At 60.8% G+C, this 21,799-nt stretch overlaps 1 protein-coding gene across 2 annotated transcripts in view; it reads left to right on the forward strand.

The window, feature by feature from the left end:
* The window catches only part of ITPR3 (inositol 1,4,5-trisphosphate receptor type 3), a 63,030-nt gene that overhangs the window by 23,599 nt on the left and 17,632 nt on the right, over nt 1-21,799 (forward strand). Inside the window, exons 3-28 of one of the 2 annotated variants that reach the window (XM_045543505.1) lie at nt 1,067-1,174; nt 3,389-3,475; nt 4,082-4,240; nt 4,446-4,544; nt 4,873-4,956; nt 6,932-7,078; nt 7,295-7,390; nt 7,916-7,966; nt 8,140-8,282; nt 9,304-9,403; nt 9,479-9,639; nt 10,244-10,385; nt 11,445-11,606; nt 12,093-12,265; nt 12,789-12,908; nt 13,295-13,477; nt 14,290-14,541; nt 14,625-14,769; nt 15,096-15,237; nt 16,141-16,340; nt 17,491-17,620; nt 18,105-18,162; nt 19,169-19,334; nt 20,257-20,421; nt 20,501-20,575; nt 20,985-21,110. In XM_045543505.1, coding sequence (XP_045399461.1) covers nt 1,067-1,174; nt 3,389-3,475; nt 4,082-4,240; nt 4,446-4,544; nt 4,873-4,956; nt 6,932-7,078; nt 7,295-7,390; nt 7,916-7,966; nt 8,140-8,282; nt 9,304-9,403; nt 9,479-9,639; nt 10,244-10,385; nt 11,445-11,606; nt 12,093-12,265; nt 12,789-12,908; nt 13,295-13,477; nt 14,290-14,541; nt 14,625-14,769; nt 15,096-15,237; nt 16,141-16,340; nt 17,491-17,620; nt 18,105-18,162; nt 19,169-19,334; nt 20,257-20,421; nt 20,501-20,575; nt 20,985-21,110 — 3,474 coding nt within the window. Of the gene's footprint in view, nt 1-1,052; nt 1,175-3,388; nt 3,476-4,081; nt 4,241-4,445; nt 4,545-4,872; nt 4,957-6,931; nt 7,079-7,294; nt 7,391-7,915; nt 7,967-8,139; nt 8,283-9,303; nt 9,404-9,478; nt 9,640-10,243; nt 10,386-11,444; nt 11,607-12,092; nt 12,266-12,788; nt 12,909-13,294; nt 13,478-14,289; nt 14,542-14,624; nt 14,770-15,095; nt 15,238-16,140; nt 16,341-17,490; nt 17,621-18,104; nt 18,163-19,168; nt 19,335-20,256; nt 20,422-20,500; nt 20,576-20,984; nt 21,111-21,799 lie in introns of both variants that reach the window. The other variant, XM_045543506.1, reaches the window with a different exon arrangement.

Here is a 21,799-nt window from a genome sequence, read left to right on the forward strand (position 1 = left end):
GCTTTGACCAGAGGAGAGACACAGCCTTCTTCTTAGAGGGGACAGGAAAGGGGCTGAAGAAGGGGGCTCTGTCTCTGGACCCCCCAGTCCCCCTCCAGCCTCCCAGCACAGTGTCCTGTGTTCCAAGCTACTGGAGCACGGTGCCATCAGGGACCCGCACAGTAGCATGGCAAAGGGATCTCAGGGTCACTGAGGCCAACCCCCCTGCCCAGGTGCCCGTGCCAGCACCAGAGTCCTCCCCCACACTTCAGAATCGGATTGTCCAACTCGTGCCTCCTTTGGATGAGCAGAGCAGTCGGACACCCTTTCTGGAGTTTGGACTCAGGGAAATGATAGTTGTTTTGTCCACCTGCCAAAGTAAAAACTGTAATACTGAACATGTTGCTGGAATTTTGCTTTGCCCTGTCTTAGGTCAGGTTCCCTAGAGCAGAGTCCAAGATGAGGAGGGGTTTCAGGAGAGGAGAGAGAGGGAGCTTGTCCTCCCTCGGCAGGCAGGGACGGAAGCCCGAGGAGGATGAGGATGTGGCTCTGGGGGAAGATGCGCCTCAGCCTGGCCCCCAGGGGCCTGGGGAGTCTGAGCCGCCCCTCGGGCAGTCCCCTCCAGAGGCTGGGCGGTTCTATGCCTGTGTCACCACTGGATGGGGGCTGCCCTTGGTAGGGGGGTGTGTAATTGCCCAGGCAGCTGTGGCAGGATGGTTTCTTTTGGCCAAAGAAGGGTGCAGATGTAAGCTGTTAGCTGCCGGTACCCACGGAAGCTGGCTGCAGACATAGGGGTGAGGCTCTATGAGCCTCTGGCAAATCCCCCATGGGGAAGGGGGCACATGCCCACCCCAGGTGAGATCCGCCACTCTCAAGCCTGCTCTGGGACTCCCCGCTACTCAGCATAATCCAGGATGCTCCAAATTCCATGGGCTTCTCCCAACCACTTCCTCTCTACCCACAGAGGGGCAGGAGGGTGGGGAGGGGCTGGGAGAGCAGAGCTGCAGGCTGGGGCTTTTCCAAGGAAGGCCCTGAGCTCCAGCGGACGGCTCCCCCCGCCTGCCCCACTACAGACTGCCTCTTCAAGGTGTGCCCCATGAACCGCTACTCGGCCCAGAAGCAGTACTGGAAGGCCAAGCAGACCAAGCAGGACAAGGAGAAGATCGCGGACGTGGTGCTGCTGCAGAAGCTGCAGGTGTGTGTGTGCGCAGGCGTGCATCTGTCTCTGTGGAGCTGGGCACGCCCGCAGGGCCACTGCTTGTCAGAGCCAGTAGGGGCCCTGTGGCTGAGCTGAATGGTTTTTCTTTATTGATTTATTTATTTTTAATTTTTAATTTTTTTTTTTTTTTTTGAGAAAGTCTCGCTCTGTTGCCTGGGCTAGAGTGCCGTGGTGTCAGCCTAACTCACAGCAACCTCAAACTCCTGGGCTCAAGCGATCCTCCTGCCTCAGCCTCCCGAGTAGCTGGGACTACAGGCATGCGCCACCATGCCCGGCTAATTTTTTTTCTATATATGTTTTTAGCTGTCCAGATCATTTCTTTCTGTTTTTAGTAGAGACGGAGTCTTGCTCTTGCTCAGGCTGGTCTCGAACTCCCGACCTCAAGTGACCCTCCCGCCTTGGCCGCCCAGAGTGCTAGTCGAATGGTTTCTAAAACCCCAATATGCAAGAGACTGGTGTGAGCTGCTGTGAATGAGGGGAGGTGGGGAAGTAGGGTGTCCTCCCAGTGACCCACTAGTCTGTGTAACTTCTTTGTGCTAATTAGAAGAAGGTACCCCTTCCTCTAGGCTGGCATAGCCCTATGCCAGGGCATACAGCTAAATGAGTGAAATATTGACACCATAGTGCAGTGAACAACCTGTACAACTGTACATGGAGTTCCCATTGGCTCCAGAGAACCCCATTTGAGATCCCTGCATCTAGTCTTAACCTCTGCCCTTGTTTTATAGAATTGGAGCCTGGGGCCCCTTGGATGGGACTGGTCTGTCCGTGGTCATCCTGTGAATTTGCAGGAGAGCCTAGATGGCTGCTAGGTCTCTGACTCACCCTGGCTTGCTCAGACACATGGGTCATGTCATGGTGCTAGGGCCTGGCGGTTGTTCATGGGCTCCTTGTGGGCAGTCATTCGGTTCACATCTGGGCAATCTCCTCTGGACACGGCTCAGGGTCCTAATCCCAATCCCAGAGAGTGGGAGGCTGTGGCTGTCGTCAGCAACTTTGCAGCCTGCTTCTGAGACCCTCCCTCGGCCCTGGTGCCCACCCCTTGCCACGCAGACCTTGCTTCCCTCTGTCCCCTTCTCCTGAGCCCCCTGCCCTGAGGAGCGGGGTCTAGATGGGGGCAGGCGGGCCCCACCCTGTAGCTGTGAACTGGGCTGGAAAGAGGGGGCTGAGGCAGGCGGCCTGAGCTCTGCTGCAAACACCCTGCCTCTCTCCCTGGGGCGGGGGCTGCTCCGGGCCTCCCTCCTGCTGCTGATAGGCCGAGTCCGGCTGGGGACCTGGCCCAGGTCTAGGGCAGTCCCACGTGAAGAGCCACATCCTCAGAACCACATGTGGTCACACCGCCACACAGAAGGTCCATGTGGAAGGTCACATGGTCCATGACAAGGCTCCCCAGCGGCCACCCTCACTCCGGTCTCAATAACAGGACTGAGGCAGAGGAAAGGGCAGAAGGGCCGCTGCCCTCAGAGAGTGCCAGTCTGAGGGGGGAGACAGGGCCCTTGCATTCCAGGAGCCCCTAGTCTGATGGAGCAGACACAGCCTCTGCCCTCAGAGAACCCCCAACCTGATGGAGGAGACAGAGCACCTACCCCAGGCAGCCTCCAGTCCGACAGGAGACAGAGTGTCTAAAAACATGTCGCTGATGGGCTGCAAACCAAATCCCTGAGGCCACCAGAGATGGATCCATCAGAGTTGGATATGGCCAGTCAGGGAAGGCTCCCTGGAGGCAGTGGGCTGGAAGTGTACACAGTTTGGGGAGGGAGGGTCACAGAGGAGTGGGGGTGAAGGAGGGAGCCAGTCAATGTCACCAAGCCACCCCCCTGGCAGGGGGACAGTGGTGGGGGGTGGTGAGGCCCAGCTTGCTGGGGTGTCAGGGGCAGAGGGGCTTCAGGTCCTGCTGGCATGCCCCTCCAGGGGAGGCGGGGTTCGGGGGGTGAGGGGTTTGGCTCCCTGCTGTCCCTCTGCACGCTGAGCCTCAGGCCCTCACTGGTAGTGGGAGGCCATGGCTAGATGGCCTCCGAGAGTTGCTCTGGGGGCAGCTCCAGGAGCTGGGGTGGGGTCCCAAGGGGTCCCGGAGTCCAGGGCGAGTGTGTGTGCATTTGTGTACACAAGCGTGCGTGCACGGAGATGGGGGATGTCTCCCTCCAGGAGAGCTCCCGAGCCCACCCCTCACTTCCATGTGTGTCTGCCCAGCACGCGGCCCAGATGGAACAGAAGCAAAATGACACAGAGAACAAGAAGGTGCATGGGGACGTCGTCAAGTATGGCAGCGTGATCCAGGTGAGCCCGGCCCGCTTCCCTGCCACCGGCCTCCCCGATAGGCTGGGCTGGCGCTGGGAAAGGGTGTCAGCACACACTGCCCTCTGCTCGGTGTCCCCGGTGAACGGGTGGCCCCTGTGGACTGCGCGTCTGGGCCCGTGTGTGTCCGCTGCTGTGTGGCCTGAGCAGCTGTGCAGTGGTCACCAGCAGTCAGTCTGGGGCCGCTCTGTCTGGGTTCAAATCCCGGCCCTGCTGCTCCTCAGTAGTGTGACTTCAGGCAAGTCACTTAACTTCCTGGTGCCTCAGCTTCTCCAGCGGCAGAATCGGGCGAGTAGCAGTACTTCCCTCTTGGGATTAGTGTAAGATTACATAATACAGGTAAAGTGTCCAAAACAGCTTCTTTTTTGTGGTTACCTGGCTGCCCGGCAGGGCGTGCCCATTTGAGTGCATGTTTGTGTGTTATTGTGTGTGTGTCTGTGTGTGTCTCAGTCTGTGTGTTTGGACAGTGTGTCTGATACTGTATGTGCAGCAGGGATGTGGCCAAGGGCCCAGTGGGTCCCTCCCGTACCCCCCACCATGGGCTGTCCCCTGGGCCTGGTGACCTCACCCCTGCCCACCTGCCCCCAGCTCCTGCACATGAAGAGCAACAAGTACCTGACAGTGAACAAGCGGCTGCCGGCCTTGCTGGAGAAGAATGCCATGCGGGTCACACTGGATGCCACGGGCAACGAGGGCTCCTGGCTCTTCATCCAGCCCTTCTGGAAGCTGCGGAGCAACGGGGACAATGTGAGGACAGGGCCGGGGCTGGAGGGGCCTGGTGGAAGGGGCAGGTCACAACTCCAGCGGGGCTCCCATAGTGTCTGTGATGTGGAGGCCGCATGACGATCGCCCGTTTCTCAGAAGGGCAGACTGAGACCCACAGAGGCTGAAGGCCTGGCAAGAGGAGGTGCCCTGCCCTTCCCACCCTCACTGCTCCGCCTGTGTGCCGTAGGTGGTCGTGGGGGACAAGGTGATCCTGAATCCTGTCAACGCGGGGCAGCCTCTGCACGCCAGCAGTTACGAGCTCAGCGACAACGCTGGCTGCAAGGAGGTGAGTGGGCGGGCGGGGCTGGCCCTGCAGCGGAGTAGACGCCCCTCCCTGCCGCGGGCTCTGCCTCTAGCGCCGTCTGGCCTGCTGGATGCGCCCGGGCCTCCCTGCCCCTCCCAGCGCGGCCCCTCCCTTCCCCCACGGGCTGGCAGCCCCAGGGAAGCGGGGCTGGTGGGGGGGCCCTGGCTGGGAGAAGACGCCCTGTCCTGTCCTCATGCTGTGGTGGTGGCTGGGCTGGTTCCTCCCTTCCCTGTCTCCCGGCCCTGGACTCTGGCCCCTCCTCAGCAGCTGGGGTCTGCCGGGCATCATGGGTCTGCTCGCCCTTCCCCAGGTCAACTCTGTGAACTGCAACACCAGCTGGAAGATCAACCTGTTCATGCAGTTCCGGGACCACCTGGAGGAGGTGTTGAAAGGGGTAAGGACTGGGAACCCCACCACTACCCTGTCCCTCCTCCACTTCCTGCCGTCTCCCAGCCCCGGGGCCCCAGGCCCCTGCCCCAACCTGGCTCTGCAGCCCTGAGGGCTCCACTGCATGGCCCCAGCTGGAGGCCTCTTTTCTTGTCTCTGGCCAGAACCCCTCTCCAGCCTCTCCAGCCTGTTTTGTCTTGCTAAGGGGGTGTCAGTGGATAGGGGTTCCCATCGCCCCACCTTGGGTGGGTGCAGAGCCTCAGAGCACCTGGTCTCGCCCCCACTCCTGCTGCCTGGACCCAGGTCAGGCCCCTTACCCTTTGCCCTGTGGCCTCTTTGGCAAGGAAGTGAGGCTGCCTGTTTGCTGAGTCTGGGGTCATCGCCTGTGCCCTGGTCCCAGACGTGCTGGCAGGCGCTGGCAGAGGAGGGGCTGGGGAGGGTCGGGACCTGCGGGCGGGGGGAGCTGTCCTGGGCTGCCAGGAAGAAGATTTGAGAAACCCTGAACACCAGATGTGGGGGCTGGGAGAGTTCAGAGGTGTCTTGAGTGGGGCTCCAGGGGATGGAACCAGCCTACGGGGCACAGGGGGTCTGTGGGAGGGGTGGGCTTGGGGAGCTCCTTGGCGAGGGGAACGGGCAGTAGGCCTGGCCGGGGTACTGTTAGAGGGGCAGGCCACAGGCCTGAGAGCAGCCACCTGAGGAGACGTGCCACCCTCCTCCCCAGCCACGCTGCTGGTACACTCTCAGTCCCGCCCTCCTCCTCCCTCCCACCTCCCAGGCCGCTTCCACCCCTGCTCTGCCCAGGTGCCTCCTCCCCCCTCCCTTAAAGCCATTCACACATCAGTCAAGGCCCAGCCCAGCACAACCCCTCCCGGGAGCCTTCCCTGCTGACACGCTCCAGCCCTGGGCCTGGCAGCTCTCGGAACGTGCAGGTCACTTGGGCCTCACCCTGTGCTGCTACCCAGAGTGGTTTCTGGTGCATCTGTCATGGCTCCGAGGTTAGATTACAGGCGACTCAGAAGCAAGACTTTCTTGCGCAAAGTCCACCCTATTGTGTCCTCACCCTGTACAGAAGCCACTAGGCTCTTCCACGGTGACTGCCCCAACTCTGCGCAGTCACGCGCCCACGCATCCCTGCCCTCCCGCCTGCGCTTGCTCCGCTGATGCTGGCTGTGCCCTGCGTCCAGGGCTGTGCTCAGCAGAGGGACGATGGAGGACGCCGTAGGGACAATAGTAGGAGCAGCAGCCGTGCCCTGAGAGCCTGAGGGGCCAGGCTCCGTGGGAGGAAGTGTGGCGGAGAGATGAGGGTGTGGACCCAGGCGAGACATGAGGATCTTGTGAAGCGGGAAGATTCTTGTGAAGTTTGTGCACAGTGGCTGGCACGCAAGTGTGCCACGTTACTCCATTATACATGTCACAATCCTCACAATTTCTGCAGGGAGGTCATAGTGTTCCCATTTTACAGAAGAGGTAACTGAGGCGCAGAGATGTTAAGGAGCTTGTTCAAGGTCACACAGCTTTTAAGAGCAGAGCCAGGATCCAAACTTGGTCTCTGTGTCCAAAGCCACGGAGATGCCCTCTGTGCCGCTCCAGTTTAGCAGGGGAGCAAAGACACGGCAAGGACCACCGGCATTCAGGCAGGAAGGGCCCCGGGAGAGGTGAGGTCCCTCCTCCTTCATGGAGAGGGTGACTGGAGATGGGCCACTCGAGGCTAGGCAGGGTGTCCAGAGGTACAGATAGGGGATGGAGGCTGTCAAGGGAGGGTTCGGACAAGGGAAGGCCGGGAGGGCCCTGGATTCAGGGTCTGGGACGAGGGCTGTGGGCAGAGTGCCTGGCCTGGCCGCCCTCTGGTGCGGCTCAGCTCTGGAAGGAGCAGGGGGGGCTGCCGGCGCTGCCTGTGTCTGAGGCGGGGGGGCTGGGCCTGGGAGGGTCCTGGAGCCAGGGGGCGCCTTGTCTGTCCTGAGCCCACACCCCGCCGCCCACAGGGGGACGTGGTGCGGCTGTTCCACGCAGAGCAGGAGAAGTTCCTGACGTGTGACGAGTACAGGGGCAAGCTGCAGGTGTTCCTGCGCACCACGCTGCGCCAGTCTGCCACCTCGGCCACCAGCTCCAACGCCCTCTGGGAGGTGGAGGTCAGAGCCCTGCTTGTGGCACCCTGGGCTGCACCCCACCCGCTTCCCCAGCACCCTGGAGGGTGGGGGCTCCACCTCTCCTCTGAGCCCTTTGGGAGCCAAGAGGCCAGGGAGGGTCCAGGCACCCACCTGCCTGGAGACCTCCAGGCCCCCTCTGGGTCTCGGTCCCCTCCCTGGCCAGTCGCTCCTCCCCGCCTCACTCCTGCACGCCCCCAGGTGGTCCACCACGACCCCTGCCGCGGAGGAGCTGGCCACTGGAATGGCCTGTACCGCTTCAAGCACCTGGCCACCGGCAACTACCTGGCTGCTGAGGTGAGCGGAGGCAGAGGGCGTTCTGGGAGGTCAGGCTGTGCGTGTGCACACGTAGGCAGGCAGGAGCACGTGCACACATCTGTGTACATAGATGCATGTGACCTTGGACCTGGGTTTATCTGCACTCAGGCATTCATTTATCAAATATTACCAAATAAGTGCATGATTGTAAATAAGCCTAATAAATAAATACTACTGTGCACCTACTATGTGCCAGGCACCATTCCAGGTGCTGAGGACAGAGCAGTGGGCAGAATCCCCAGTCTGTCCATACTGCACAGCTGTGTGTGTGTCGGGGCCTTGGTGTGTGTTGGGGGTGTGTGTGTTCATTTGTGGATCTATGGAGAAGGGCCACGAAGGGCTCCCCTGGGAGTGACATGGGCTTTGGAGCCGGAGTGGCACCCCTGGGAGAGTGGGGGCTGCCTGCCTGGACCCAGGGCCCCGTGTGGGTGACCTTGTTTTAGGGTGGGGTTACGTGGGTGCAGCTTGGCGTCCAGTAGCTCCCCATCTTGTGTCTCTGTCCAGGAGAACCCCAGCTACAAAGGTGACGCCTCAGATCCCAAGGGAGCAGGAATGGTGAGGACCAAAGAGTGACCAGGGCCCCCTCCGGGGGTGGACAGGGACAGGGAAGGCCCTGAAACCCTGGGAGGGGGGCTGGAGGGACAAGGTCCCTCAGGTGGGATCCTAGGTGGTTTCAGGGGCCTGAGAGGAGGGAGGGGCACCTCTCTGATTTGGGGTCCTCACCCCAGGGTGCCCAGGGCCGGGCAGGCCGCAGGAATGCTGGAGAGAAGATCAAGTACCGCCTGGTAGCTGTGCCCCATGGCAACGACATTGCCTCTCTCTTTGAGTTGGACCCCACCACGTTGCAGAAAACCGACTCCTTCGTGCCCCGGTGTGTATGTGCCATGTGCCTGGGGGCTGGCTGGGGTGCCCAGGCTGGGCCACTCTGTCTCTGGGACTCTCCCAATCTGCCACTCCTCTGACCTCCTGAGGTCCTTTGGCCTCTGGGGTCCTTGCGGGTCCTGCCCCTCTGGGGTCCAGCTCTGCAGTCCATCGGCAGCTGACACCACTGCGTGCTCGCCACGTGCCCGGCACCAGGTCCTGCACACACCGGGTGCTGCCTCGCACCCACCGCGTCGTCAAACGCCTTGGCTCTGGTGTTGCTCATCAGTCGCCTGCCCCAGTCCGTCCGGGTGCTCAAGCGCAGGCTGCACAACAGTTTGTCCACAGCACAGCAGCCTGGGGAACCCAGACACTGGGTGGGGAGGCCTGGCTCCCCGACCTTGTCCCACCAACCCTGAGGCTCTAGGACGTAACATCCACAAACTTCCAGAGTGTCAATCCAGGCTTTAGCCACTTAACTCAGTCGTTTGCCTCAGTCTTCTCATCTGTAAAGTGGGAATATCAAGTTTACCTATGAACAGGGCTGATGGGAGAATTAACTGAGTCACTATGTAGACCCATAATCCCTTCCCCAAAACTCTTGGGCCCAGATGCATTTTAATATTCAGATTGTTTTCATTTCAGAAAGGTAACCTTATATTTCATAATCAAAGACATTAGTCTTTCTGTGAAATGCGTGCATCTTGACCTTAAATGGGATAAATAATCTAAAAAGCCTCACTTACTAGATGAATTTTGGTTCCCAGTTACAAACAAGCTTTGGTTTGGGGAGTGTGGACAAGGCCGGGGGCCTGTGCGAGGGCAGCAGTTACAGGGGGGCGGGGGGCTTGCTGTGGCCATCCCTGTCTGGCCTCAGGCCGCCCACCTGGAGGGGCACCAGTGGCCCGTGCCCCACGGCTATTGAGGGCGTGGAGTAAGGCGGAGCAGTGACAGGGCCAGGGAGGCAGACTGGCAGGCAGCCGGTGGCACTGCACGGTGCACTCCTGCAGCCCTGCCCTCCCACCCTGCAGGAACTCGTATGTCCGGCTGCGGCACCTCTGCACCAACACGTGGATCCAGAGCACCAACGTGCCCATCGACGTGGAGGAGGAGCGGCCCATCCGGCTCATGGTGCGGGCCGCCTGGGGCGGGGGCAGGGGCGGGGGCAGCTTTTCCCCAGATGCCCTCTGACCCCTGTCCCTGCAGCTGGGCACCTGCCCCACCAAGGAGGACAAGGAGGCCTTTGCCATCGTGTCAGTGCCCGTGTCCGAGATCCGAGACCTGGACTTTGCCAACGACGCCAGCTCCATGCTGGCCAGCGCCGTGGAGAAACTCAGCGAGGGCTTCATCAGCCAGAATGATCGCAGGTGCGCAGGCGAGGCGTTCGGAGTGATCTTGCCCTCCCGGGGCCTGTGTTTCATGAAGAAAGGAGTCACCTTGCAGAGGCCAGGCAGACGGCACAGGGCTGGGGGGGCGGTGGAGGTGGGCATTGTCCTGCGGGCCGGCTGGGCCTGGGTCCTGAGTCCGGGTGCCCGCCTCTCTGCTCACACAGTCCCAGTCCACCCCACGGTGGAGCCCCAGTTACCCTGGCTCTGACGATGGCACTGAGGCTCAGAGAGCTGAAGAGACTTGCCCAGAGCCACACAGCTAGCAAGTAGCAGAGTCAGGACGTAACTGCAGACCCCATTCACGCCAAACACCCTAACTCGTGCCCTGCGGTTCCTTTCCCGATTGGAGTATTCTGAGATCCTGTCTTGGGGACACTTCAGAAGCCAGGGTGTGTGGGGCCAGAGTGTTCTGAGAGCAGTTCAGGGTAAAGCCGGGGAGAGAAGCTGTAGGCTGACGGTGGGCTTCGTGCTTTGGGGCCAGTGAGTGACCTCGGGAAAGCCCTGCTTCGGGAAGGGCTATTGCCCATGGGGCGTGTCTGTGTGGGCGCCTCCCACTCATCACCCACGGTGTCCCCTTGGCCAGGTTTGTCATCCAGCTGCTGGAGGACCTGGTGTTCTTTGTCAGTGATGTGCCCAACAATGGGCAGAACGTTCTGGACATCATGGTCAGCAAGCCCAACCGGGAGCGGCAGAAGCTGATGAGGGAGCAGAACATCCTCAAACAGGTGCTTGTGCATGAGAGAGGGGGCGGCCGCTGCAGTCTCCCTGCGGCTTCTGTCACCCCCTTGCAAAACGGGTGTTTATGGGCAGGGCTACGTGCCAGGCACTTCCCAAGTACCCTACCTGTATCGACTCAGGTGATCCCCACCCCCTGGAGGAGGTGCCATTATTATCATCCCTGTTTTACTGAGGGGACAGGATCTGAACTCACAATGCCAGGTCCAGAACTTGGCTTTTTGCGAAAATATTTTTTTCCTAAGTTTTTATTATGAGAATTTTCAAATATTGAGAAGGTGTTGAAAGAATAGTCCAGTGAACATGGTGCATCTGCCATCTGAGTTCAGCTGCTACCGTTGTGCCGCTTGGCTTTACGTGATGGTCTACACATCCGTCCTTCGCCCGTGCATCTCCAAATAGCCATTCACCCTGGAATCTTTCAGCGTGCGTCTCCCAGGAATACAGACATGGTCCTACACAGCCACAGTACTGCTGCCACACCCAGAAAGCTAGTGATAATGCCCAGTCCCTATCAGATTTCCCTAACTTTCCCAAAATGCCTTTTTAAAGCTTGATTTTTAAGCCAGGATCCAACTATGGTTTTTTCATTACTTTCAGTTGTTTTCTCTCTTTGGTCTCTGTTCCAGAAGAGTTTTTCACCCCCCCCGAACCCCATCTTTTTTATTTTGGTGATTATATTAACTTTGTTGGTGAGGCAGGCCTGACTGAGTCTTACCGCTTAAGCTCTGGCCACGGCGGCCTGGCCGCCTTTTCTCTGGGCCCCAGACCCCTGAGCTGCAGCGACCCTCTGCTCTTCCCCCGCCGCTGAGCCGGGCCGAGATCCGAGCTGCGGTTAGAATCCACGTCAGGGAGCGATGGGCTGAGGTCGGAGTCGTGGTTCTGGCCAGGAGTAGGGAGAGCTGGGGCTGGAATTGGGGCTGATATGGTCCGGCTTAGAATCAGCTTGGCGTTGATGTCAGGGGTGGCTTTAGGGCAGGGTCAGCTGGGACAACTAGGGGTGCAGGCAGGTGTGGGGGCATCCCTCCTCACCCTCTGCGATCCCCCAGATCTTTGGCATTCTGAAGGCCCCATTCCGCGACAAGGGGGGTGAGGGTCCGCTGGTGCGGCTGGAGGAGCTGTCGGACCAGAAGAACGTGCCCTACCAGCACATGTTCCGCCTGTGCTACCGCGTGCTGCGGCACTCCCAGGAGGACTACCGCAAGAACCAGGTGGGCCGCGGCTGGGCACGCGCTCGCTCGCTCGTGGTTTGTGCCTCAGTGTGAACTTGCGCAGGTGCACGCCCTGGGTGCTGTGGGGCACCGGGCAGCGGGGCCAGCCTCTGGGCGCGCGGCCTGGCTCAGTGCTCACGAGGGCCTCGTGCTGGCTTCGGTGCTCTGCTGGTGTTGAACAGGGGTCTGCTGCTGACTTTACTACTGGGCTCCACAGCTTATGTAGCTGGTCCTGCCGGAGGGACAAGGCCCCTGCCCTCGTGGAGGTGTCACTCTACAGGGCAGACAGACCACGAGCTAAATGCTATAATACAAAGCCACTCTTCTGCTCGGTGCTGGCTTCCTCTCCTGGACCCCCACCTTTCTAGGGTGGGGCCCTCGGCCTGTGTGGGTCCCTGTCAGGTCCGGGGCACTGCTCTGGAGCAGAGCTGGGTCCCCATGCCCCACCTGTGGCTCTCCGTGACCCTCGGCCCGTCCATCCCCCAGGAGCACATTGCCAAGCAATTTGGGATGATGCAGTCCCAGATTGGCTATGACATCCTAGCCGAGGACACCATCACCGCCCTGCTGCACAACAACCGCAAGCTCCTGGAGAAGCACATCACCAAGACTGAGGTGGAGACCTTCGTCAGCCTTGTGCGGAAGAACCGGGAGCCCAGGTGCCCAGCCCCCTCCCTCCCCTGCCCGGGGCAGAAAGTCTGCTGGTGCTGGTTGTTAAGATACCAAAATGTTTCTGTACTGTTGGTAAACTGCCACCTGAGGCCGTGAGGCCCTGGTCTTCCCAGCCGCTCTCTGGGACCCTCCCAAATTTGGTCCACTCTAGCAACAAGAGGAGTGACTCCTGGTATAGTGGGAGGCCCCCGAGACCCTTTTCCAGTGGCAAAGTCAGTGCCTATACTGAACAAGTTGTTAAACATGTTGAATGTCACCCTGCCCTTGTGTCTCCTTCCCCTGACCCCTGGTCCCGGGCTAGTCTCCCCCCTGCCCCAGGGTGACGCCCTTGGGTTGTTCCTCCCTGGGCAGCTGGGAGCCCATCCCAGCCACCTGCAAGCCTTGGAGGGAGCAGGAGCAGTAAGCTGGTTCCAGGACACCAGCGCTGCCAGGTGGGGAAGGGGAGGGTGGGTTTCGTCTCTACAGAGCCAGCCTCTGAGCCTCTCCCGCACCCTGCTGTCACCACCCTAGGTTCCTGGACTACCTCTCTGACCTGTGTGTCTCCAACCACATCGCCATCCCTGTCACCCAGGAGCTTATCTGCAAGTGTGTGCTGGACCCCAAGAACAGCGACATTCTCATCCAGACCGAGTGAGCACTGCGCCACCCCTGCCCACAGCCCAGCGGCCCACGGCGCAGCGGCCCACACCTGGGCCCCAACCTACCCCACGCCCCCGCTGCCTTAGAGCTTGGGCCCCGTCTGGGTTCAGGCTGGAACTGGCACCCTTGCTGTCTGCAGATATGAACCCAGTGTCTGCCATGCCCAGTTCTGTGCCCAGCACCGTGGGGGAGGCGGAAGGGGCACGGAGGAGAATGAGCTGAGGACCCCATCTTTGAGATGCTCGTGGTCCGTCTGGGTCCCAGGGTGGAAACACATTCCCCGTGGGAGGCAGAGCCCTGTGCGGCTGGGCATGTGCAGGGAGGCCTGGGCAGGGGGCCTGGCCCCGGTGACCGTGATGGGTGCTGTTGGCCTGTAGGCTTCGGCCTGTGAAGGAGATGGCCCAGTCCCACGAGTACCTGAGCATCGAGTACTCAGAGGAGGAGGTGTGGCTCACGTGGACGGACAAGAATAACGAGCACCATGAGAAGAGCGTGCGGCAGCTGGCCCAGGAGGCGCGGGCTGGCAACGCCCACGACGAGAACGTGCTCAGCTACTACAGGTGCCCGGCCCAGCCCCTTCCCCCTCCCGGGGCCCTTTGGGCCTTCTGAGTGGGCCTCAGCCTGCTCCTGCTGACGGGTGAGCTCTGCCGGCTTCCAGTGGGGCTCCCGCCTCCTAGGGACGAGGCGTCCCTGCCTTCACTCCCTCGCCGCATGCCTCAAGCCGGGAAGGCGACTGTGTGGCCCAGACAGCACTGGGTGGCCTCGAGGCCAGGCTCAGCGCAGTAACCAGGCTTCCAGGAAACCCAGCCTGGCTCCAGACACACATACCTTTATTAATAACACTAGACCTGCAGCGCTTGCCACGTGCCAGGCATGGTTCTACGCACTTCACCTGGTCCCCCATTTGAGCCCCACAGCAACCCTATGAAGTAGGTACTATCATCACTCCCCTTGTAAAGTTGGGGAAATGGAGGCACAGAGAGGTAAAGGAACTTGCCCAAGGCTACACAGCCCTAAGCGGGGAGCCTCGGTTCACACCCAGGTGTCTGGCTCCAGAGCCCTCGGGAGGTGAAGTGGTCTCTGAGGTCTCTCCCGGCTTGCCCTCAGCCTCCCTCCCTGAGGCTGGCTCGTCTCACCTCACTCTCCTCCCCCCTCCCGCCTCCCCTCATCTCTCAGACATCCCTCTTCCCGCAAAGACCCTTCCGGGCTGAGCTAGAAAGTGTTTTTCCTCCTTAGCGTGGAGGGAGAGATCGATGGGTTTTCCGTTTACCTAACTCAGAATTGTGCCCTTGCTGTTACGGTGGGTGTTCGCGCTCTAACCCAGCCCCTCCCGGCCCACCTGCCGCGTCCTCACTGTCCTCCCTGCCCGCAGGTACCAGCTGAAGCTCTTTGCCCGCATGTGCCTGGACCGGCAGTACCTGGCCATCGACGAGATCTCCCAGCAGCTGGGCGTGGACCTGATCTTCCTGTGCATGGCCGATGAGATGCTGCCCTTTGACCTGCGCGCCTCCTTCTGCCACCTGATGCTGCACGTGCACGTGGACCGTGACCCCCAGGAGCTGGTCACACCTGTCAAGTTCGCCCGCCTCTGGACTGAGATCCCCACAGCCATCACCATCAAGGAGTGAGAGGGCTGGAGCAGAGGCTGGGGCAGGTGGGGGGCAGGCGGGGGGCCGGGGCCCTCATGCCTCTCCGCCTCTGCCCCAGCTATGATTCCAACCTCAACGCTTCCCGAGATGACAAGAAGAACAAGTTTGCCAGCACCATGGAGTTCGTGGAGGACTACCTCAACAATGTGGTCAGCGAGGCCGTGCCCTTTGCCAACGAGGAGAAGAACAAGCTCACCTACGAGGTGGCTGGGGGGGCTGGGGTCCGAGGGCTCTGGCTTGCCCCCCACAGGCCTCAGGCTGCACCCAGCGGGGGGCTTGTGGCACCCATGACCCCACTTCCTTCGTGCCCGAGCCAGTACTGGGGACGGCATACACGGCTCTCCCAGTGGTGGGGCTCTTTTGTGGCCCCGCGGCTGCCCCTCCCTGGCCACTCACCCTATCAGTGCAGGGCCCCGCCTTTCCTGAGGCCCCACCCTCCCGGGAACCCCGCCCAGGCCTGCCCTCCATGAAGCCACGCCCCATGTGCAGCGGCCCCGCCCACCCTCACGGCCCCGCCCCATCTCCGCAGGTGGTCAGCCTGGCGCACAATCTCATCTACTTCGGCTTCTACAGCTTCAGCGAGCTGCTGCGGCTCACTCGCACGCTGCTGGGCATCATCGACTGCGTGCAGGGGCCCCCGGCCATGCTGCAGGCCTACGAGGACCCAGGCGGTGAGGCCTCTGCCCGGCCTGGGCCACCCACTGCCCTGCCCGTCCTCAGCGACCTCTCTGATCAGCCCCCTGTGCAACCTGCCTCCGGGCTCTGCCGCAAGGGGGCGTCTTGAACCCCTATCCGCTGCAACCTTGGCTGGACCAGGTCTGGCAGAGTTGCTTTCCAGCGCGGCTTGGTCTTGAGGGGAGGTGATGAGGGAGGAGGGGAGGCACAGCCCGTCTGAGGGTGAGCCGCAGCCCTGCCCTCACAGACGCCCCCAGGCCACATAAACTCGTCTAAACAAGAATGTCTAGGCCTGGCTCGGTGGCTCACACCTGTAATCCTAGCACTCTGGGAGGCCAAGGCTGGAGGATTGCTCGAGATCAGGAGTTCAAGACCAGCCTGAGGAAGAGCGAGACCCCCTCTCTACTAAAAATAGAAAGAAATTATATGGACAGCTAAAAATATATATATAAAAAAGAAAATTAGCCGGGCATGGTGGTGCATGCCTGTAGTCCCAGCTACTTGGGAGGCTGAGGCAGGAGGATTGCTTGAGCCCAGGAGTTTGAGGTTGCTGTGAGCTAGGCTGATGTCACGGCACTCTAGCCCAGGCAACAGAGCGAGACTTTGTCTCCAAAAAAAAAAAAGAATGTCTAGAGCTGGCACTTGCTTTTTAGGGCTCCTCCCACAGCATCCCTCAGTTCCCCATGCTCTGTAGCAGCTCTCAGGGATTCCCACAGAGAATTCTCACCCATCTCCCCACAGAACTCACCTTTGTCCTGGCCTGTCTTCCTTTTCCCAGGTTTGGGTTAGCCCTGTCCCTTCCTTGGCAAGGCTGTGTCCTGCACACACTGCCTCCCCCATCAGACCAGGCAGCCCTGCTGTGCGCCCTCAGTAACCCCCTTCTGCTCCCTGCTCCACAGGCAAGAACGTGCGGCGGTCCATCCAGGGCGTGGGGCACATGATGTCCACCATGGTGCTGAGCCGCAAGCAGTCTGTCTTCGGTGCCCCCAGCCTGCCTGCTGGTGCTGGCGCTGCGGAGCCACTGGATAGAAGCAAGTTTGAGGAGAACGAAGACATCGTGGTGATGGAGACCAAGCTGAAGATCCTGGAGATCCTGCAGGTGTGTGCAGCGCCGTGGGGGGCTGGGAGCAGGTGGTGCCGGGGGGCTGCAGGGCGAGCCCCTCACATCTCAGTATGTGGTGCTGGAAGACTCGAAGTGGTCTCTGTCAAGCCCAGCAGTTCTCCAAGTGTGGTCCTTGGGCCGGCAGCGTCAGCACCACCCGGGAAGGTGTTAGAAATGCACATGCTCGGGCCGCCCCGGACCTACTGAGCCAGGAACACTGCAGAGGGGGCCCACAGTCTGTTGTGACAAGTCCTCCAGGCGATTCTGATGTGCTCTAAAGTCTAGCTCAGCCTCCCATTTTACAGATGAGGAAAATGAAAGTGAGGGCTTTCCCACAGTCGCGGGGATGCTGAAGCAGAGCTAGAGATTTGAGGACCTATTTTGTGCAAGGGGGATGCGGTCACCCTGTTCTGGTCTCGTCCGAGACTCTCCCGCAGCACGCGGGGAGGGGCGTGTAGGGTCTTGAGGAGGGTCGAGGACTCTTGCGTTGCCTCGCTGTCAGGGAGGGCAGGAGGGGTAATGCAGTGTGGCCTCTGCAAGGGACCCACTCTGGCCAGGGGGTCAGGGGCAGGGTCTTCCATGTCTGTGTCCTGGGGTGTGGCCAGGGGCTCTGTGCCTCAAGGACAGAGGCCAGTCAATGGTGTCTGCAGACCCTGTGTCCTCACCCCCACCCCTCAATGGCTTCTCCTGCTTCCTCAGTTTCCCCTCCCTCTGAGAGCCCCAGGGACTGTTTGGCTGAGCAGAATAGGACAAGAGGTGGCCTGGACCTGGGAGTGTCATTCCCTTTCCTGTCAGCGTCCAGCCTGGGGCGGGTACGCGCTGCCTCATGCTGAGCGGAGGCACCATCCCCCACGACTGCGGCAGGAGCTGGGGAGAGGGTCCTGGGGCCTCCCTGGACATGTGTGCTGAGGACCCTCCCCAAGAGCTAGAGCCCCTCCGGGGTCCCCCTCACCCCTCCCGGAGCAGGAAGGGCCTCTGACCGGTCCCCAAGAGCTAGAGCCCCTCCGGGGTCCCCCTCACCCCTCCCGGAGCAGGAAGGGCCTCTGACCGGTCCCCAAGAGCTAGAGCCCCTCCGGGGTCCCCCTCACCTCTTCCAGAGCAGGAAGGGCCTCTGACCGGTCCTCACCGCACCCTCCCTCCTCTCCAGTTCATCCTCAACGTCCGCCTGGATTACCGCATCTCCTACCTGCTGTCTGTCTTCAAGAAGGAGTTTGTGGAGGTGTTCCCCATGCAGGACAGCGGGGCCGACGGCACGGCCCCCGCCTTCGACTCCACCAGTGAGCCCCGGCCCTGCCTCCCCCTGCCTTCAGGCCGCGGCCACGTGACTGGCCGGTGGCAGTGGGGTGCAGCCAGTCTGCAGAGGTCTTTTCCCTCCACTGTCTCATTTAATTGCCACGGTGATGGGGAAGGGCAGGGACCCGTCACTCCATTTCCTAAATGGGGAAGCCGAGGCCCGCAGAGGAGCAGGGCCTTGCCCAAGGTCACAGCAGGTCAGAGGCCGAGTGAGACTAGGGCTTGGTCTCCTGACGCCCAGCTGGTGGCTCTGTCTGACCTGGTCCTGCCCCACAGGGCAGTGGGGCTGCCGTGGCTCTGGCCCCACTTGCGCCGTCCCAGCAATCCTGCTCCTCCTCCCAGGGAGGGGCAGGCAGAGGGGCTGCCACCCAGCCAATGCTGGGGTGGGGGTCGGAGCTCTCCCCGTGCTCCCCATCTTTCCTGGGCATGGACCGACCACCTGCCCCCTCTGCCCTCTTGTTCCCACAGCTGCCAACATGAACCTGGACCGCATCGGGGAGCAGGCGGAGGCCATGTTTGGAGTGGGGTGAGGCCAGGGTGGAGCTGAGGGCTGTGTGTGGGGTTGGGCCGGCCCTGCCTCCTCGGTCCCCCCCTGCAGACCTTCATCCAGCTTTGCGCGCTGACCCTCCCCTGCCTGCCCAGGCCCGGTGCTCCAGGGCTATTTGCGTCCGGCCCCCTCGGCCATCCCCTGCCTCCACTCGGGGCGGTTGTGCCTCTAGTTGCACAGTAGGACGTGAGTCAGGAGCTGCGTGGGTGTCCCTGGTCCCACAGCGGGAGGAGGTGTGGGGACACTCGGCTGACAGGCAGAGTGGGGAGGGCTCACAGGGAGCTCTGTCATTTTGGTGCCATGCTCGTCCCTGGCGTCTAGCAGAGCCCGTGGACCCCTTCTCAGAATAGCAATTTCAAATTCATAAAATAAAGCACATAAAATTATAAAGGAAACCAATGGCTTTGAGGTACAGTTATCAAAATATTGAGGAAAACAAATTTGAAGTGACAGTTATATATGTGCCTCTCTATTAACACATTAAATAACAAGCTGTCCCGGTGGGTGTAATTAGTACGTTACTTCAAAGCAGTGATGAACATAAACGGTATTTTGTGATTTCTGTTAACAACTCTGAGGTGCTGTGAAAACATCTCTGATGTTTATTGGCGACAAACTCAGTTACCGCTAGTATTTCCTCACTGAAGGAAATGCTACGTTTTGGTTCGAGGTTGGTGAAAATAAGGATGTGACGGTTTCTCCATCTCTGGTCGTGCACACGGGGGCCTGCGGGGCCTGTCCTGAGAGTCCCTGCTTCAGCTGCTTACGCAAGGGGAGCCCCGAGGGGTCCCAGGAGACGCGGGGTCACTGGCGGGGGGGGCTCAGGCAGTGGCTGTTTACAAACTGGTGAGAAAGCGTCAGTATTATTAATAAATTTGGAAGGCTGGCATTGCATGTGCTGACCGGGTGGCGGGGAGTGTGCTTGTGCCCGCGCCCCTCGGCAGCAGAGGGTGGGCCAGGGGTGCACACGTGCCTGTGCCCCCAGGAAGACGAGCAGCATGCTGGAGGTGGACGACGAGGGCGGCCGCATGTTCCTGCGCGTGCTCATCCACCTGACCATGCACGACTACGCGCCGCTGGTCTCGGGTGCCCTGCAGCTGCTCTTCAAGCACTTCAGCCAGCGCCAGGAGGCCATGCACACCTTCAAGCAGGTGACGGGACCACCTGGCACTGGCACTGAGCATGAGGCCCGTGCTGGGCGCTGGGATGATTCATGAGCTCCCAGCTCAGGGGGGAGCTTGGGGTACACATTTGGGGTTTTCAGCCTTGCTGAGCTCCTTAAAGGTGAGGACCGAGCCTTGGCTACCTTTGTCTCCTTCCAGCTTGGCTCAGTGCCTGCCATTTCTTATGATGTGGACGGCACTTTATAGTTTGCAGACTCTATTACATGCACCTATGTTTAGAGCTCTGAGTCGTGCCTAGCAGGCAGGCGGCCTTCACTAAGGTGCTTGTTACTGTGATGTCACGTGGTCCGACAGCTCCCCGTGAAATGTCTATACGCGTTGGCGCCGGCCTTTAAAAGCAAATGCTTGCTGTGTACCAGGCACTGAGCGCTGGACTTGCGCCATCTCACAGCATTCCCGCAGCCCTGGTGGTGTGGTTATGACGCCCTCCCGTGTGATGGAGAAGTTGAGGCCCAGGGAGCTTTCCCTCCTGTGCCCTCTGACCCAGAGTGAGGGCGGTGGGAGTTAAATGCGGGCCCAGGCCTTCGGAGCTCAGGTTCCTTTTCAGCCAGTGTTCAGTGAGGCCAGTGTGCTTTGCCCTGCCCGTTTGGGGTCTGAGTGAACAAGTGACAGGCCACAGAAGCACGTGACACTAGTCAGTGAGTAGCTGAAGACAGGTGATGTGGCAGCTCAGGGCAGAGAGTACAGGGACACCTACAGCCATCAGGGAAGGCTTCCTGGAGGTGGTGAGCTTATGGTGGGGCCATAGACACAGAGTGGGATTTGGCTCGGTGGAGAGGGACAGGTGGTGGTGGGCTGACACCGGGGCGGGTGGGAGTCCTGGCCTGGGGAAGTTCTCCAGGCAGACCTGGGGGCCGTCTCACCAGCCAGGCGCACCCTCCGCCCGCAGGTGCAGCTGCTGATCTCAGCCCAGGACGTGGAGAACTACAAGGTGATCAAGTCGGAGCTGGACCGGCTGCGGACCATGGTGGAGAAGTCAGAGCTGTGGGTGGACAAGAAGGGCAGCGGCAAGGGCGAGGAGGCGGAGGTGGGCACTGCCAAGGACAAGAAGGAGGTGAGCGGGCTGCCAGGAGCCGGGGCGGGACTGCCGTGAGGGCTGGGCCTGGCTGACTCCACCTGCTCTGTGCTCCCAGCGGCCCACGGACGAGGAGGGCTTTCCGCACCCACCTGGGGAGAAGAGCAGCGAGAACTACCAGATCGTCAAGGGCGTGAGTGGCCGAGGGTCCCTGGGCCAGGGCTCTGCACACCCGTCCGCCCTGGAGGCTCCCGCTGGTCCGGCCTCCTGCAGCTCCTCCTCTGCCGGCCACTGGCCCTCCAAGTAGACATCCTCCAGCCTTCCCTGCATGTCAGAAACAGCCCTGCCAAGGTCCAGGTGGAATTATTTTAAAGCTGAAGGAATTTCTTGAAATTCCATTTCACAGTCATGTTGTTCTATTTACTTTTGTGGGTGGAATTGGGTTTTTAGTGCTTCCCTGGCTTGTGACAGTCCGATTCAGCGGCTGTGACCTCCTTCCCCTTCCTGTCCTGGGTGCACGCGAGAACTTGGCTATGGGGCCGGAGAGGGCAGGGGCAGCCTAGTGGGGAGAGCAAGGGCTCTGGGCTCGCCCGTCTCCCCAGATCCTGGAGCGGCTGAACAAGATGTGTGGGGTCGGGGAGCAGATGAGGAAGAAGCAGCAACGGCTGCTCAAGAACATGGACGCCCACAAGGTCATGCTGGACCTGCTACAGATCCCCTACGACAAGGTGCCCTGACCTCTGACCTCTGACTCCGGAACCCTGACCCCACCTGAGCCATATACCGGTCCCTAATGCTGACCGCACCAGCCTCACTCTGACCTTTTACACTGACCTGTCCCAGACGCACCCTGACCCCTGACTCTGACCTTCCTATCATTTCAGCCTTTGACCCTCTACCCCTCATCCTGTTCCACTTTGACCTTGATGTGTCCCCACCTCTCCCTGATTCTTGACCCTGACCCTAGCTTCTTCCCCGCCCTCTACCCTATCGCTGATAATCCCAGCTGCTTCTCCACTTTGAGCCTCGGCTTCCTTGCCGTGACCCACGTTGACCCTAATCTGGCCGGTCCTCTCCTTGACCCATGATACCAATGCTGGCCTCATCCTGAGCCCCGACTGTGATCGTCACCCGGCCCTGTCCCCAGGCCCAGCCTGCTCCTGACTCGAGTCTTAGTCTCGTCTCAGCCCTGGCTGGTCCTCTTGACCTGCCCCCTCCTCCCCCGACTCTGACCCCTTGCCTCACTCCCTCTCCAGCCTCATCCCCACTTTGCAGCCTCCGCCCGCCCCCCCCATGTCCCCGTGCTACTCTAGGGGCCCGGCTTTCGCCTTGCACTGGCCTCTGCGTGGTCCCATCCCAAGCCCAGCCTACCCCTGTGCCTGTCGAGCTCCGGCTGCGGACCGGGCCTCGCCTCTGT

Source organism: Lemur catta, chromosome 2, assembly GCF_020740605.2.
Source record: "Lemur catta isolate mLemCat1 chromosome 2, mLemCat1.pri, whole genome shotgun sequence".
NCBI lineage: Eukaryota > Metazoa > Chordata > Mammalia > Primates > Lemuridae > Lemur > Lemur catta.